Consider the following 16,111-nt stretch of genomic DNA (forward strand, 5'->3'; position numbering starts at 1 on the left):
AGAGCAGAGTAGAAGGCAATATATATGTTAAGAAAATGTTAATATTTATAGCACGGGTAGTAAGTAGTTACTGTGAACAACACAATGTGGTGGATCAACTTTTTGACAATGAGTGTTTCTGCCAGGTGGAAGGCTGCGTGGCCTTTTTGATGCTTTTGTTTACTTTTTCCTTTCTTATAAGTTGAAACTCTGAGCTAAATTGTTTTCTGGCATTGTGAGCATGATCCCAGGGGTCTTTGGAGAAGCTGATTCCTTTGGCTTCTCGCTTCTGCATCACTCAAAATAATACCATAGTCTATCTTTAAGTGGCATATGCTGTTTGGTTTTTATCGCTACTCCAAACATTTGTACTGGATTGTCTTTTCAGCTCTGTTGCCTTATGGAGGGACTCCAGCTGAACAGTTAATGGCCTGCTTTCACTTGAGTTTGTGTTTTTCTGGATGGTGAATTAGAGGCTCCTTACAGTTTATTAATTTTGCTTTTAGCATTATGTAACCTGTACAAGGTTGTAAGTACATAAGTTTGAGCAGCATGTTCCCTTATAGCTCATTTTACAGTCCTTGGCCTGCTCTGCTTCAGAATTCTCATAGGCAACATGAGTTGGCCAAAATACACACTTCATGGTAATTAGATCTCTTACAAAGCATCTATTTTTTTTTTCTTGCTCTTGAAGTTGGTGAGAGATTTGTAATAAAAGAAAATTAGTTCGTTGATAGCATCGTGTATTTGATCAGTGCAGAAACAGGATAACCGCCTCAGGTATATGGTGAACTATTCATTCCTATGTGAACATTCAACATATTAAAAGTTGACAACATTATTTGAACGTTTATCCTGACAAGATAATTTTATAGATCAGAATTAACAAACTGAGGAAGTACTTGGACGTGTAATGTACACATTTTTAAAAAGTCTTGTTTCCATCTTCTGTTGAAGTTTTGCACTTCAGCTGAAAGTAGGCTTGAAAGATGTGCAATTGATATTGCTGGACCTAAGATTTTGTTTATTCTTTCTAGAAGATAAAAGATAATTTGACTGTTGCTAATACAGGGTTTTGAGACTAAATGGTGAAGCGTCTGTTTCCTCTCCTGACCTCTTGACTCAGGCAGCGCAATTGTAGTGGGCAGCAAGTCAGTGAAACAAAATTACCTTTTTTTGTTTCCTCTTAAGATGAGGAAAGAAAAGGTTTTGTGCGAAGGGTAATTGAGACCATCCTGAGAGAATAAAATGTTGAGTGTTGATGAAAAGTAAACCTATTTCATCATATCTGATGAAGTTGCTGTTCTAGCTTTGTTTTTATTTCTGTCTGCGAATGTTTTCAAAGAGGTTTAACTTTCTCAAATTCATAAGATGCTTCTGGCTTATGTCTTGGTTTCTATCTTGTTCTTGTGCTTTGGCAAGAACTTGGTGTCACCAGTTGTAGCTTCCAATAGGCACGGGGGCCATCCAAATAGTTTCCATTTCCCACTGAGGTACATTCTTAGAAGAACTTTTCCAATCCAAATAACTGGCATTTATGACTTTTTAATTGCTTAGTGTGATACTTGCTTACATTTGCTGTTTTAATGTCTTTTCCTGTCTGTAAACTGAGAGTCCCGAAGGGCACATGCGTGCAGTCACTGAATTCGGTTTACATAGTTTGATGGATGTTTTGGGAAAAGCAGATTGTGTGTATGTGCTGTTTGTCACAGATGGTGTCCCGACAAGAAAAATGTTCTGCTAATGCTGAAGGAAAATGAAATGAAAGTAAATGAAATAGCAAAAAAAGGACGGCCTTAGAGTTCAGCATTATTTTTTCCAGCAGCTTTGGGGAGAGCGGTCGGTATGGCACATGTGTGCTTGAGCTCAGCAAAGGTTCTCAAGTTGCGCTCTGTACGCAACAAACAGCGGGCAGGAGAAACTTCTCTGGACAATTTTGGTTGTCTGGATATTACCAGTGTCCCATTTTTAAGTCTGATACCTCTTTTTTGGTGACCTTTTTATGAAACCTGGTCATGTGAGTAGGTAAGTATTTTGATTCCGTATAGGAAAAAAAAAGTATATTGCTAGTTTTTGAGATTTTAAAGGAAAATCTTAGACAATGAAAGGGTTCCGAACCTTTAAAAATGCAGGGTAGGCAAACCATGGACATTTAACCCCTAATAATTTACCTTAGGTGAGTCATTTTTTTATTCAAGTTTTTTTGGGAGGAGCAGGGAATTTTTTGACAGCATAATTCTAGCTAAAATAGTTTGATTCCAAAGCCCAAATGGGAAAGCAAATCTCAGCTCCTTCCCCTTCTGTAATCCAGAAATGAGGAGGGGGTTCATTTTTCACAGTTTAGGATTGTGGAGAAGAAACAGAACTCACTTTATACAGCATATTGCTGAAAACCAAGGTGATGTGCATTATGGATCTGCATTTAGAGTCTGTGTTTAAATTCTGTCAAGGAGGGCTAAGCTATTTGGCAAACTGTTCTTTGCACCACACTGTCCCCAAGCCTGTCAGTGTTCAAGAAGTGATTGAACAAGGCCCTCAGACACATGGTGTGAACTGTGGGGTTGTCATATGCAGGGACAGGAGTTGGACTCGATCATCGTTGTGGTTCTCTTCCAACTCGGGACATTCTGTGATTCTGTGATAAATCCTCACCATCCATAAATCTTCAATCCCTGCCTTTCCCACTTTTAGCCTTCACTGGACTATTACGTTGCTAAAGTCCCTGAATTAATTTTTAATTACCCCTTATAAAGCTTTTCTTCTGAGTTTGTTGTGCTGCCTCTTGTCTTGCAGCTTGAGCTAGTTACGCGAACAGTCAGATTAACTCTGGTCCTTCCCTTGCCTTGTAGGACTCCTCAGTGGGCAGACCTCTCCAACCAACACCAAACTGGAAAAGCTGGACCCCCAGCAGGTGCTGCAGCTGTGTCTCCGGTACCAAGACCATCTTCAGCAGTGCGCAGAAGCAGTTGCCTTCGATCAGAACGCACTTGTGAAGCGGATCAAGGAGGTACTGCCCGCAGCATACCCGCTTCTGGTGGGGAAGGGCTGGGTGCATCAGCGTGGCCACCCTGCGCTGTGGACGCAGGTGCCTGCTGTCGATGGCCATGGGTGACTTGCAGGAGTCCACTTCAGAGTGACCCCTGTAAGACCAACTGTGCGAGTCTGCACTTCAAACAAAGCTTCCTGGCTCCCATTGTGGTTATGGTTCGGTGGTGTGTTTATTGGTTATGCTCTGTGATTCCTGGCAGTAGACGGTGGGTGTTCCTCTGGTATGGCAAGTACTGTAAATAACTATGGAAGAATTAAAAGATGACTGGAATTTTTAAAGGTAACGTTATTTAGATCTGTATGCCGAACATTTTATTATGCATCGTGATTAAGCTCCAATTTAAGGAAAGAAATAGTTATCATAACATCTTCTCTGGTTGGAGAAGGTAGTATTTATTTTTTCAGCAAATTTGTAGAGCCTGGACCGTTTTCAGAGCCCATGACATGCTCTCTCTTCTCTGATCCGTATGGCTGATGAAACAGTCTTCCTGTGCTGCTGTTTTTACCACTAAACCATAATATGAAAATCACTGATCTGCTTAAATATTCAATGATACTGTTGGGGAGGACATGAATTCCTGGGCTAAGTATCCTGCAATTGGATTGTCTTTCTCATTTGTGTAACTAGTTATGTTGGAAGCAGTAGGATGGCTGACAATTTTGTTTTTTTTTTTTTTTTTAAGTCAAGAGAGATTGGCACGAGAGGAGATGCTGTTTGAGAGTGTTTTCTTGCATATTCTCAGATGTGTAGGAGAACTGGTGCATGCTACATATGTCAAAAGTCTGTGAGACCAAGTACCTTCCAATGTCAAAAGAAAAATTTTTGAGCAGGTGGTTAATTTGTATTAATGCAATATAAACGGTGACCTTGATTCGTTGTTGCTATATTGGCTTAGAGTTAAGAAAACCCCGCATGACAAACTGGATAATAAATTTGATTCATGGACTGTTTTGAGAAGCTGCTGTCATCATGAAGTTGTAAGTCCAAAATAACGTGGGAGCCATTAAAAAGACCTTTTTACTTTGGTGTATCAAGATCTGAGGCCAGCTATTACACAAGATGTAAAGATATTTGCAGATGTTGGTGACTCAGATCATACAATCTCAGAAATGGGATTTAATTGCCAATCTAGTGACAGTGTACTTGCATTAATCCAAGCAGATTGTAATTCTTTTGGCTTTTAAAGTGTGAGAGGGAATATCAACATGATTTAAAGCCATGGTAGACACCACCAGTGCAATCTGCATTAGTTGGAATTGCCTTCTATAGGGCAAGTGGCAGAGTCCATTTCAAATCAGCTGTGGTGATGTTTTCTTCCAGTTCGTAACACATTTTGTTTTTCATACAATGATGATAGTGATACTGTCAGTAGCTTCTTTACCACAGGCTCCTCTCTGACAAAGTGAAGGAGAAATGGGTGACTCTGTAACTTGGGCAGCTGACAAGGCTGTTGGGTGGTTGGGTTTTTTGTTTGTTTTGTTGTTCTTTTTTTCTTGGTCACAGCACTTAAGTAACTTCAGATGCTTTCAGTCCTTGTGCCAGATCTGGTGAGTTTTTACTGTTCATTTGCCTATTAATTTTTAAATGTTTTTCTTGCATTGGCTGTTCTGCGTGTGTGTTCTGGAGGAGCCGGGTGGGACCCACTCAGCTTAAATCATTCTTTCCAAATTGCTTGGACTCTCCTTGGTGCACTAAATCGAACCGCTGTTGACAGTTGTTGACAACGAGGGGTGCAGCTGAACTAGAGCAGGGTATGTCTCTCGTTACAAGTGTAGACAAAGGAAACCGCATTTGGCTGCGCCCATTTGTCAATAGTGATTTACTTTTGCTGTGTAGACAAAGCTTTGACCCTTGGTAAGGAGTAAAAACGAAAGAGAAAATGAAGTGTATTGTGAAAAGCGTAACGTGTGCTTGACATGGACAGTAAATTATTTTATCCCTATTTTAGTAGTCAGTATTTCACTTTTCCTCTCACACTGTAAGCAGCGAAGTGTTTTTCTTCTGATAACATGACTTACCAAGTGATTGATGCTTTTAACTACAAAATGTTGGTGAGCTTCAGTCTCTAGTTCCTCCCATTTGTCTGAGGAATGTTAACTCTTCAGACTGTCACTGACCGTACTTTGTTGTAACAGTTGTACTGTATCATGTGCTACAGTCATACCGCCTGCAGCCAAGATATTTCTTAGTCTTTCCTTGACAAAATGTCCCAGGGCAAATATCTCTTGCTTATTGTCTGTGTGGCCAGAAAAAAGTTTCATTGCTTCTGGCAAAACTCAAGAGTACCATTGCAAATTTATTGGTCCTCGATAACATATAATCAACTGTGGTGGTTTGTAAATCAGCACACGAGCTGAATTTAAATGGCTCTTAATTGGAAAGAGAATAAGCTAAGGAAAACAAGAACACTGCATGACAGTAGTTACTGCAGATCTAAGTAGACTCATCTGCGCGTTCCCTTACTTTGGGGACCAAAACTGTCTAGCTTTGCTCTCCATCCCATTCCCCGGTTTAGCCAGAATTCCTTTGCAGTGTGTTGGCTGGATCTGTATCAGGTCCTAAATGTAGAACTTGTGCAGTTTCCAGGTTGCTGTGACTGTTCTCTCTCAAGAAGAAACACATTTACCCAAGTGTTTCCTTGAGGGGGAAAGAACTGAAGATGAGATTGGAGGTAGTTGACTTAACTGCCTGTCCAGCAGTTACACTTAATCGTACCCAAACTGTTGGTTTTGGAAGGGGTTGATTTTTATGACAATAGGCTTTGTCTTTACTGCCAAAAAAAAAAAAAAAAAAAAGGGATGTGCTTGCATCTTTTTAGGGAAAAATAACCACTATGCATTAAATATTATGTTTCATATCAATTTTTGGCAGCTGACTCACCATCTGTTGCAATACTGCCTTAATGCCAGGACTGCTGAAATATTTAGGATTCTTTTAAATTTTTTCTCCTTATCAGTTTGAGAAACAACAGAACAGCAGTTTGGGATTTAGGTATGTGTTAATTCAGGGTTATGGCATCTCACAAAATTTGACAGATTTAAAGAAAAATGCCTGTGTGCAGCATTTTCTGGGTAATTTGTCTATGCTTTGGTATTTTGTAGGATGAAAATTTTTAGCTTATTGGATGAATCACCGCAGGGGCATTCTGTTCACATGGGGCTGGGAAATGGGACCTAGTCTGTCTACTGATGGTATGTTGGACCCATGTAAGCTTGTTATATGTGTACAGTAGGAAAAATATGCATTTTTTAAAACCCAGTAGATACTATGTTATAAAATGCTAGGGTATATGTCGAGGGTTAAGATTGCGGGGTGGCAATAAAACCCTGGCAGATGTGTTGTTAATCCCCTCTCCCCCCCCACTTCCCCCTTTTTGCCCCTCCCTCTCCCCCCTTCCCACAGGTGATCAGGAGGGAAAGAAGGACAGAGAGAAGAGAGTTGGAAAAATTAACAATGTTTTACTAATGCTACTAATAAGAATAGAGAAAATAATACAAAATATACAAAACCAATCTTGAAAGTCTCAGCAACTGCAGAGCCGGCACCCGAAGTCCTGGATTGGACTCTGCAGCCAACTGGAGCTGGATTCAGCCTCTCACTAGGCCTCAGTTCGCAGGGACGACTCGCAAGGTCCTCTCCTAATGTCGGCCATAAGGAAAAAAAGGGAAAAGGGAGCAAAAAGGGACGAGATCCTCGTGATCTCGCACTTTTATATGAAGTATTCACGTGAATGGAATGTTATACACAGTTGGTCAGTTTCTTGGTCACCTGTTTCTTGTTGCCCCTCTCGCGAGATGTCCCTCTGTGCTTATCGATAAGTTTGCATTCCGTTGCTAGGTTTACCAAAACATGTGTCTGGTTCTCAAGGAAAATGCAGTTAATATGAAGGCTTTAGCTGACAGGCAAATTCACTGAAAGAGAAACTTGTTTTTAGCAAAACCAGGACAGGTATAGAAAGCAATTATAGCTAGTTAACAGGTTAAACTGATCTTACCTGCACCTTGGAGCTTTTGCCACAGAGTGTTTAATGGTGGGGACAGAGTTGATGATGCACCTGAAGGAGAATGTGATAACTTCAGGCTAAGAAGTGCAGGGCGAACCATGACTTGCTAAGCAGGGATAAAACAACCTCCATCTGCCTATTATTAGGAGTTGTATGTAATTTAAAAAAAGAAAAATCTTTAGTGTCTATTAGTGGGGACAAAAGAGCTCAACTGGAGTGTTTTTCTTCTGTTTCTGTGGTGAGTTCAGGGTCCGGACTGTAGACGGGAGGTCTGGACTTGCTGCATCCCGCACACGTCTCTCCCTGACAGTGCTGTAGATCTGCGTTATGACTAGTTTGATGTTTTGAGCAACTCCAGCTGCTGTTGGGTTTGTGAGAGCTGCGTGTGCTCTCTTCGCCAGGAGCGTCTGCCTCAGTTTTGTGATCTGTAAAATGGAGGGTTTCTTGCCAAGATTAGTTTGAAGGCAAACGCTGACCAGCACTAAATATTAGGTATGACTTGGCGGAAAGAAGGAAATGAAGCAGGAAGAGGGCTACTTACATGAAGGCTTTATCAGTGGAGGATGTCTGTTTTGGGTGGCCGGGGGAGAATTTGTAGAGTTGTCTGGTAGGGGATGGTGAATAACAGGGAATGGGAAACTAGTAGCATAGGTAAAGGCAGGGGAACAGAGCTAAATTTAAAGAAAGAGCCCATAACTTTGTGTGCCTCCAAAAGTGTCTAGTTTCAGTGCCTTAAAAAAATGTTATTTTTCATGCACAAGGTGCTAAGGTTCTCAGAAATAACATCTTTCAAATATCTAATGCTGAGTATCCAAAAATTGCTAGTCACACTTGGAAGATTTAGGCCTGGCTTCTTTCTGTGAAAGCAGAAGTGAAGCTGAAAGCCATCTCAGCTCCATTCAAAGAAGCTTTGAATGGAAAGACCTTCAGCACTTCTTATTAGACTTCCAATATTGGCAAAGGGGATGTGCTACTTGAAGTATCCTATGTACCCTTAAAGGCAAATGTAGTTCCTAGCTAAACTGTGCTTAAAATGTATTTGAAAGCAGATTATTGAGTGGGCTCTTGTACTTTTCCCTGAGAAAACAATATTGATTTTGCTTGCAAGTTAACATGTAGTTTTTCTTGCTATGGGAATCCCAGAGTGACAATAATTTTGGAAACAGAACACTTCTTACAATACAAAATGAAATTTAAAATATCTCAGTCTAAGCTGACACACACCTATGGGGAAAAAAAAAAAAAACAAAACACAACAGCACATCTTCTAATATAACAAACATTACTTTTATAGTCTTTAACTGTTCTTAACAGTTAAACAACTCTTGTCCAGGCAGGCATTAATATCAGGAATTGGTTTGCCACACAGCAAATTACAATGGATGGCTTGTTTCATACCTGTAAATTCCTCCATGGCAATAGCTCATTAGTTTGAATAAATATTGCAGAATTTGTATGAATTTTTTTTTTACCAGCTTGCTGCAAAAGGTAGTTGTAACAGGCTTCTCAAGTATAAAGTTAAGACATCCATAAATACATACTTTAATATTTATCAAGTATGAATAAATAACTTTTGAAGCCACACACACCCCACATCATGTCTCCCAATATAATTCAGCCATTTAAAATTATGAATAGGAGTTAAATAATTATTTTCCATAAGCAACATGTCTAGCACATTTGACAGACTAACAAGAAAAGCGTTTTTATACACAAGCATTATATACAAGCACATTGTAGCTTATGCTATGCATTTAAGACTCATAAATTGTGATTCATCCATTCATGTCACCACATGTATGAAGTAAAACATGCCCAGCAATTTGGGGATTTTTGACCTTTATCGCAACTACATTGTTTCTGTAACACTGAGTGTTTGTTTTATCGAAGAGACCTGTCACCTGGTGGCAAAGAGTGCTGGGGAACGTGACCAGCAGAAGTCATCAGCTTGGTTTTGTTCTACCCTGAGGGAAGGATGCGTTTTCTATGGGCAGGGCCAATGGCTTTGAACCTTCCTCATTAGAGGTGTGAGGGCTGGCAGTGGTAGGGGCAGCTGGTGAGGGTCCAACATTCCCTGGTGGAAGCTGAAGGACAAAGGTACCTTGAAGGGGCTGATAAAGGGAAGAGTTAAGTGCAGGAGGCTGTTTCATCACCATGAATGAATGAATGCTGGGCCAGAAACCTTGGAAGGACGTTGGCTGGCTTGGGGACCAGGCTGATGCAGTGCAGGATCCCTTTAGCCAAGGCTGCTGGTAGACTCAAGGTGCTTATTTGCTGCAAGCACACGCGGTTCTACAGGCTGATGCACCACAGTCACTCTTATTAGCTCTGTCCCTCCCTGAGCACAAAGATTTGGAGGATCTGGGATGCATCTCGTGCTCCAGTCAGAGTTGACCAGTGTCCCCTCAGAGAATAGGCTCAAATGAAGGGGAAGTTTTGTGGAGGTGTTTTTCACTTGGTCTTTGGTTTTGTTTTAATACCCTACTGAGTGAGATGTTTATGTTGCCATTCCTGTTAGTTATGGTTTCCCTCTACGTGGTATCAGAGCTGAGTTTCAAAAACTATTTGTTTTCAGCAGACATGCCCTGAGAGTGATGCACCTTCTGACTACACTGAATTAGGTTAGCAAAATATTAATGGCCTTATCAAGTCCAAAGTGCTTCTTCAACGTCAAGGCCTTCGCTTCAAGCTCCATGTGCTCATATAGAACAGACCACCAAGTTACTTTCATCCCCTTAAAGGAAAGGGCTCAGAGGATCAAAAGTAAGCCTATTAAATGAAGCCTGGCAAAAGTGAAAATGGACACGTGTTTAGTTTTGACATCACATACAAAGACTTTCTAGATAAGGCCATGTTAACTTGCAAGCAAAATCAAGCCTTTTGGTTCACAGACTTAAATTAACAATGTCCCAAATCTAGGGAAAGGGACCTGAGAGTTCCTTGGGATGTAATATATCTGAAATGGCGAAGAACCTGGTTGAAATGCCACTTGTATTTTCAGAGGATTTAATGCCACACTGCCATGCTTTTTAGAAAAGCTAGGGAACATAGTGTTCTGTGAAGAAACTGGTACCTTAAATATAGTCTTTGGCATCTTGGAATTATGAGATCGATTGAGGACTCTAGCCATCTATCAGGGTCTTTAGTTATCCTCTCTTCTGTGATGAAGTAGTGTTATAAAGACTGGAATCGTAACTCAACAGGCACCATCACGCAGAAATAAATGTGCAGGGTTGCTAAGCTGGAAACTGTCTTCATGTCCTGTAGCTGATCTTGCTCATTTTTCTACAGCCTGCTGTGCAAGTAGCTTGAATTCTCGAATGGTGGGGTGATGTGTTAACCAGCCAGCATCAAAATGGGAAACTGCTCTTGAAAAAGCTTCACCATAGCTACTTTAATACATGGAATGAATGTCTTGCTGTGTATGCCTGATGCAGATGGCTGGTGCTCTATTATACATGAACTTTATGAAGTGATCTACCCTGTTTCCCCAAAAATAAGACAGGGTCTTATATTAATTATTGTTCCAAAACTTATTACTTTTTTACATGTATAGCTGCCTGAACACTAATTAAATTGATTTTTTGTAATGAACTGTAACTAGGGCTTATTTTTGGAGTAGGGCTTATATTTCAAGCATCCTGAAAAATCATGCTAGGGCTTATTTTTGGGGTAGGTCTTATTTTTGGGAAAACAGCATAGCAGTTATTGAAGAAGAGAAGGGATTGCTTGCACTTGTGACAGCCTGAAGTCTGTAGCATCAACATGCACTGCTTCATTTGGTGTCATAAAATGACCAGCCTCTCCCTCTTAGAATACCTGTGAAATCAGTTCTAGCATGCCCACTTCTCTTGTGCTTTGTTTTCTTATGGCCTTTTGAGAAAAGATCTACAGTGGAATCCTTTCCACCGTCAAATTTCCAAGAAAGAGTAGAAAATGAAACAAGCATCTAGTAGTCACACACAGAATTACAGATGTTAAGGATTGGAAGGGACCTTGGGAGATCATCTAGTCCAATCCCCCTGCTGGAGCAGGAACACCTGGATGAGGTTACACAGGAATGTGTCCAGGTGGGTTTTGAATGTCTCCAGAGAAGGAGACTCCACAACCTCCCTGGGCAGCCTGTTCCAGTGCTCTGGCACCCTCAATGAGAAGAAGTTTCTTCTCGTATTTAAGTGGAACATCCTGTGTTACCAGTTTGTATCCATTGTCCCTTGTCTTATCATTGGTTGTCACCGAGAAGAGCCTGGCTCCATCCTCGTGACACTCACCCTTTACATATTTATAAACGATAATGAGGTCACCCAGTCAGAAAGGTTTATGTTATTATAGAATTTAGGTGCTTAACAGACTGGTACTGAAGATGGAAAGTCTAGTATGCTAAGCCTTACATTAATGTTTTCATCAGGATTAGTGCATGGAGTGTATGATTATCAGGTACCAGAAAGAATAGAATTCAATTTCTCCTCACAGCCTGTTTAAAGTAGGAAACTGGGTGTCTTATTTTAGCCTTGTTTCCCCACGTGGAAAAAAAACCCAAACAACAAATGAAACACCCACCCCACCACAAAACATTGTAGGTCTTCAAAGAGGAATAAGAACTATTGAAGACCGTTCTGGTGTTAGAAGACTCGGTATTGAATCTGGGCATGAAACAGATACGAGATACGAAGAAAGCAAGTGTCAGCGTTGGGTGCATCCCACAGGATGTTCCCATGAGAAATGGGAACGTACTGACTGTATTGCACAAGGCTGTGAGATGATCTCGTTTGACACACCGTGCACAGCTCTTGCCGTGTTCAAGGAAGGTGAGTTCATGGTACAACAGAAGGGCTATAAGGATGCCTGGGGAGTGGAGAACTTCGGAGGGAAGGGGAAATGGGAAAAGCTTTACTTGTTTGGCTTAGTCCAATGAAGACCGAAAACGGCATGATTTTTCTTTCTAAATCTAGTGAGTCTGGGGTTAGCGTAGATTCAAATGATCCTCTCCCTCTCTGCTGGATTGTGTTGATACAGGAAAAGTCACTTTACAGACTTTTGTTCTTAACGATTACCTTCTGTTTCAATGCTGAATTGAAATTTTCAAGGTGTCAACTCTACCTCTTAAGTGAGAATTGGGGAGAGAGAGGTTGGCGGGGTGTGGGGTGTCAGGAATGTTAGCTAAAGCTGTTCAGCAGTTTGAAGTTCATCTTAGATAGGTTAGCAAGTGTTATTTGCAAATATTTGGAGTTGCACTGATGACTTAAAGATGCTAGGTGGTAGGCTGGGGGAGAGGGGTTGACCTTGTGTTAGCAGCCCTATAATTAGCATTTTGATAACAATCAGATGTGGTCTGCAGAGATGACTTCATGCTGAAAGTATTGCAAAGCCTCAGTGCGAGTAATCTGTCCATCTTGCTTTTTATCAAGGGTAGAGTTTCCTTAATGTTTCTGTGCCATTGGGGCATGAATGTTTCTACATGAGAACATTATTAGCCATTATTTCAACACTGCTCTAGAGGTATGAAACATATCATTTACTAGTAATTAATTTGTGTGGGCGTTGTTCCTGACTGGATGTGTCATCTACCTCTTGGATACCAAGTGCCGAATTATGGTATAATAGAATACCCTATAATCAAGTGTATGACCTGCCAAACTGGGGTGTAGTGGACAAAAAATAAGATTATTATTATTTTTTTTAAACCAGAAGAAAAAGTGGTGTATTTGAAGAGCGATCGCTAGGACTTGCAAACTATCTAAAAGAAAAAAATCCCAAATCAGATGAATTTAAGCTGAGAAAGGTGCTCAGCTAGTGGCTGTAAAACAAAACAACATAACAACAGTATATGAGAAGGAATTTATAAGAGTTTTTAAGGTCAGAAAGGATTCTTGGGTCATAGCCTTTCCTTTTGCTTAATCCAGTTCATAGAATTTAATTCTTGTTTATGCCTGACCTAAGCTATGTGGGAACTGAAAATGTACTACTTACTTTTCTATTAGAAGTTTTCCTGCCAGGTCATAGTGTAAATTTTCAGATGCCTTCTTGCTTTGGGTCTGTTTGTTCTAGAGATCCATTTGTAGACATAAATGAGGAGAGAGAGAAATACTCATCCTTTTTTAAATCTCGAGGCCACTGTCGATCAATACAGTAAAAATGAATGTTTGAGGTGGATTAGGTACTGCTGCTCACTCATCAAACTTCCACGTGAATCACTGATTGGTGGTGGTGCTATGTATGTACTCCTGTAATCAAATTTTGAACAACAGTTTATAGACTCAGAAGAGCTTCCTATGGAAATGATTTACAGTGCTCAAGATTTCCTTGAGGCTTCCCTGAAAGCCAAAGACTTGCTATCAGGTATTGTGACCTCCAGAAAAGTGGTGGGACGTTTGAGCTTCACCTCTGTGAAAGTGTGGTGGAGTCCGTCTCGAAAGCAGCTCTTCTGGGAATGAAGGAGTCCGTCCTCCTCTTCGTATCGTCACTGGGATGTATGTGGCTCATCTCATGTTCTGTTTGGAGCAGCTGATGTGGAGCTTCAAAAAGATCTTTCTGAAATTTTTCAGACTATTAGTGGCTGACGTTGTTAGAGCTGACATACCATTGAGTTTCCCTGGCGAGAAGTTGTTGATTTGGATGTTCATATGTGAACATATAGAACTGTGGCTGTTGGGGAAAGAGCAAAAGCTTCATCTGGGCTGGCAGATGTCTAGAGATCCCCCGTTCCTGACTGCTGGGCTTGTGCCCCTGCACATCTCACGCTTCAGCCTTCTTGTGCGTGTACGGGCCATCTGCCCAGCACATGGGAGGTAGGTCTGAGGCAACCAGATGAGTTGGACTGGCTGTGTGAGCGCGGCAGGGTGCTTGAACCCATCTTTGTTTGCAGTTCCCCAGGTGAAAAAAAAAGAGAGGGAGTCCTAGGTAATCCTTTTACCACTTCACGAAACGGAGGAAACAGTTAAAACTCAGCTCCTTTGCATTCCCTGGGAACAAATATCAAAGCTTTTTCTTCTCGAGTGGTGCTCTCTTCTAGGAAACATTTTCTTGTACTGTGTCTAACTGACTAAATATGGCAAAGGTAGCACCCCCCTTTGAAAAGTTTTGAAAGACCTTCTGAAGGCTATCTGGAAAAGACCTGCAGCTAACAGGTCCCAAGTGTGAAGCTGAGAATACCATCACTAGATTGGATGGCTTGCAAATGTAATGATGCTGACTATTTTGGATAGCACCTTTTCACTCTGAAATGAGAACGGTGGTGTTTTCTGAGAAACATCTCATTAATGGTAGTGGTCATCTCTTTTCAAAGAGATTGGGTATTTTTGATGGGAAAATGCACTTGCTTAAAACTAGTCATTCTGACACGTTGAAAGTACAGGGCTGAAATTTATGATAAAATAAAACCCTAAAGGTAAATAACGTTTAGAAGTGCTGCTGTCTTATCATACGCAAGCTTTGTTTGAATATAGGAATGTTCTGAAAGAATAATATGGCAGCAGTGTAAAATCAGGAAATGAAGAAACCGCAGGCTGTGTTTTGTAGCAGAATTATTAGATAATCTGAAATAAGGCTCTGTATTATAATTGTGCAAGTTATCCTTTAAGCAACAGATCACTCTGTAACAGATAAAGATGTTTCTTTCTCCAGGAACAGCTAATTAAAGACAGGCTAGGAGTTTATTATAAATTCCTATGGAGCTGTACTCCACAAGAGAGAGGTTCTGTGAGAGTGTTGCACACGCAGGTTCATTAATCTTCTGTATTGTCTGGGTGGGGTTTTGTTATTTATTCTTCTTAAACTTTGTAATTTAGGAGAAGTATGGAAGCATTTCTAATGCTTTGAATGCAACATAACATTTTTATATCGGTGATAAGTTTTAGAGATGACTTTTTAGATGGATGACGATTGTTCTGCAAAAGCAGCAATTTGAAAGCTCTAAAAAAGTGTTCTTAGCAGTTAAAGTCAACAAGCTAGAAATTACTCTAACCTTTTCTTGGTGACAATTTAGGAAACTTACCGTCAAAATCAGATAATTTTTTTTCAAGAATCTTTTGCGTTTAAGAGTCTGACGCGAGCACAGCGAACACTGGGCTGGGATCCAGGAAGACGTGCGATGGGGGAGATGGCGCTTCCCTTCGCGTGGTGGGCTCTGCCGCTCCTGTGACCACCAGGCTGATGGGTCAGTCAAGCAAGCTGATGGGACAGGAGACCAAACCAATGAAGAAGAGAGAGAACCTAGGAAGACCCAACTGTTGTTTTTTTTTCCCTCCTGATGATTTAGTTATCACAGAATCACAGCATGTTAGGGATTGGAAGGGACCTCGAAAGATCATCTAGTCCAGTCCCCCTGCCAGAGCAGGAACACCTGGATGAGGTTGAACAGGAATGTGTCCAGGCGGGTTTTGAATGTCTCCAGAGAAGGAGACTCCACAACCTCCCTGGGCAGCCTGTTCCAGTGCTCTGTTGCAGAGCTGAGCCTGTGATCACGCAGCATATCTGAAGGAGGTGGCCTGAGGTTGCCTTGGATTTTGTGTAATGTGAAGCTGTTGCCCTGAGTTTCACTTGCTTATGTTATGGTTTGGCTGTTTTGAAAAAGAAAGATAAGTAGCTGTGGTGTTGCGGGAAGCGTAAGTAAAGAAAGTCCAGCAGAACAGGACTGCGACACGAGATTTATCCAAGCTGGAGAGCTGGCTGGAGCATCTACAGCCACAGGTGCCAGATGGCTGCTGGTTGTTGGGCTTTGCTGTCCATCTTCTCCCACCTCTGTGAAATGGGGCCCTGCTTTTTCAAACACTTAGAAGTCTACTGGTTCATCAGTGCTGGGCGAGATGTAGGTATTGTTTTAATCATAGCTTTAGGACTCTTTTTTTAGCAACGGTTAGTGATAGCGGTCATAACTTAAGTTTGGGGGGCTGCCAGTTGGCAGAGGGAAGCTGGTGGCTCTTGAGCAGGACAGGCTCGAGTCAGCTGCGAGGGAGACGTGGGCTGTGGAAGTCAGACCACAGGGTAGCAGCAAACATATCCTGTCCAATAACACAATATACAGGAAAAGGTTTATGTAAAGGTAGAAAAGCTAATTTCAAGAATGAACCTTCTTATTCTTT

The 16,111-nt window shown here is 41.2% G+C and overlaps 1 protein-coding gene across 1 annotated transcript in view; it reads left to right on the forward strand.

The window, feature by feature from the left end:
• The window catches only part of BORCS5 (BLOC-1 related complex subunit 5), a 75,595-nt gene that overhangs the window by 48,899 nt on the left and 10,585 nt on the right, over window positions 1-16,111 (forward strand). Inside the window, exon 3 of the mRNA XM_065033832.1 lies at window positions 2,829-2,986. Coding sequence (XP_064889904.1) covers window positions 2,829-2,986 — 158 coding nt within the window. The remainder of the gene's footprint in view (window positions 1-2,828; window positions 2,987-16,111) is intronic.

Source organism: Columba livia, chromosome 1 (assembly GCF_036013475.1).
Source record: "Columba livia isolate bColLiv1 breed racing homer chromosome 1, bColLiv1.pat.W.v2, whole genome shotgun sequence".
NCBI lineage: Eukaryota > Metazoa > Chordata > Aves > Columbiformes > Columbidae > Columba > Columba livia.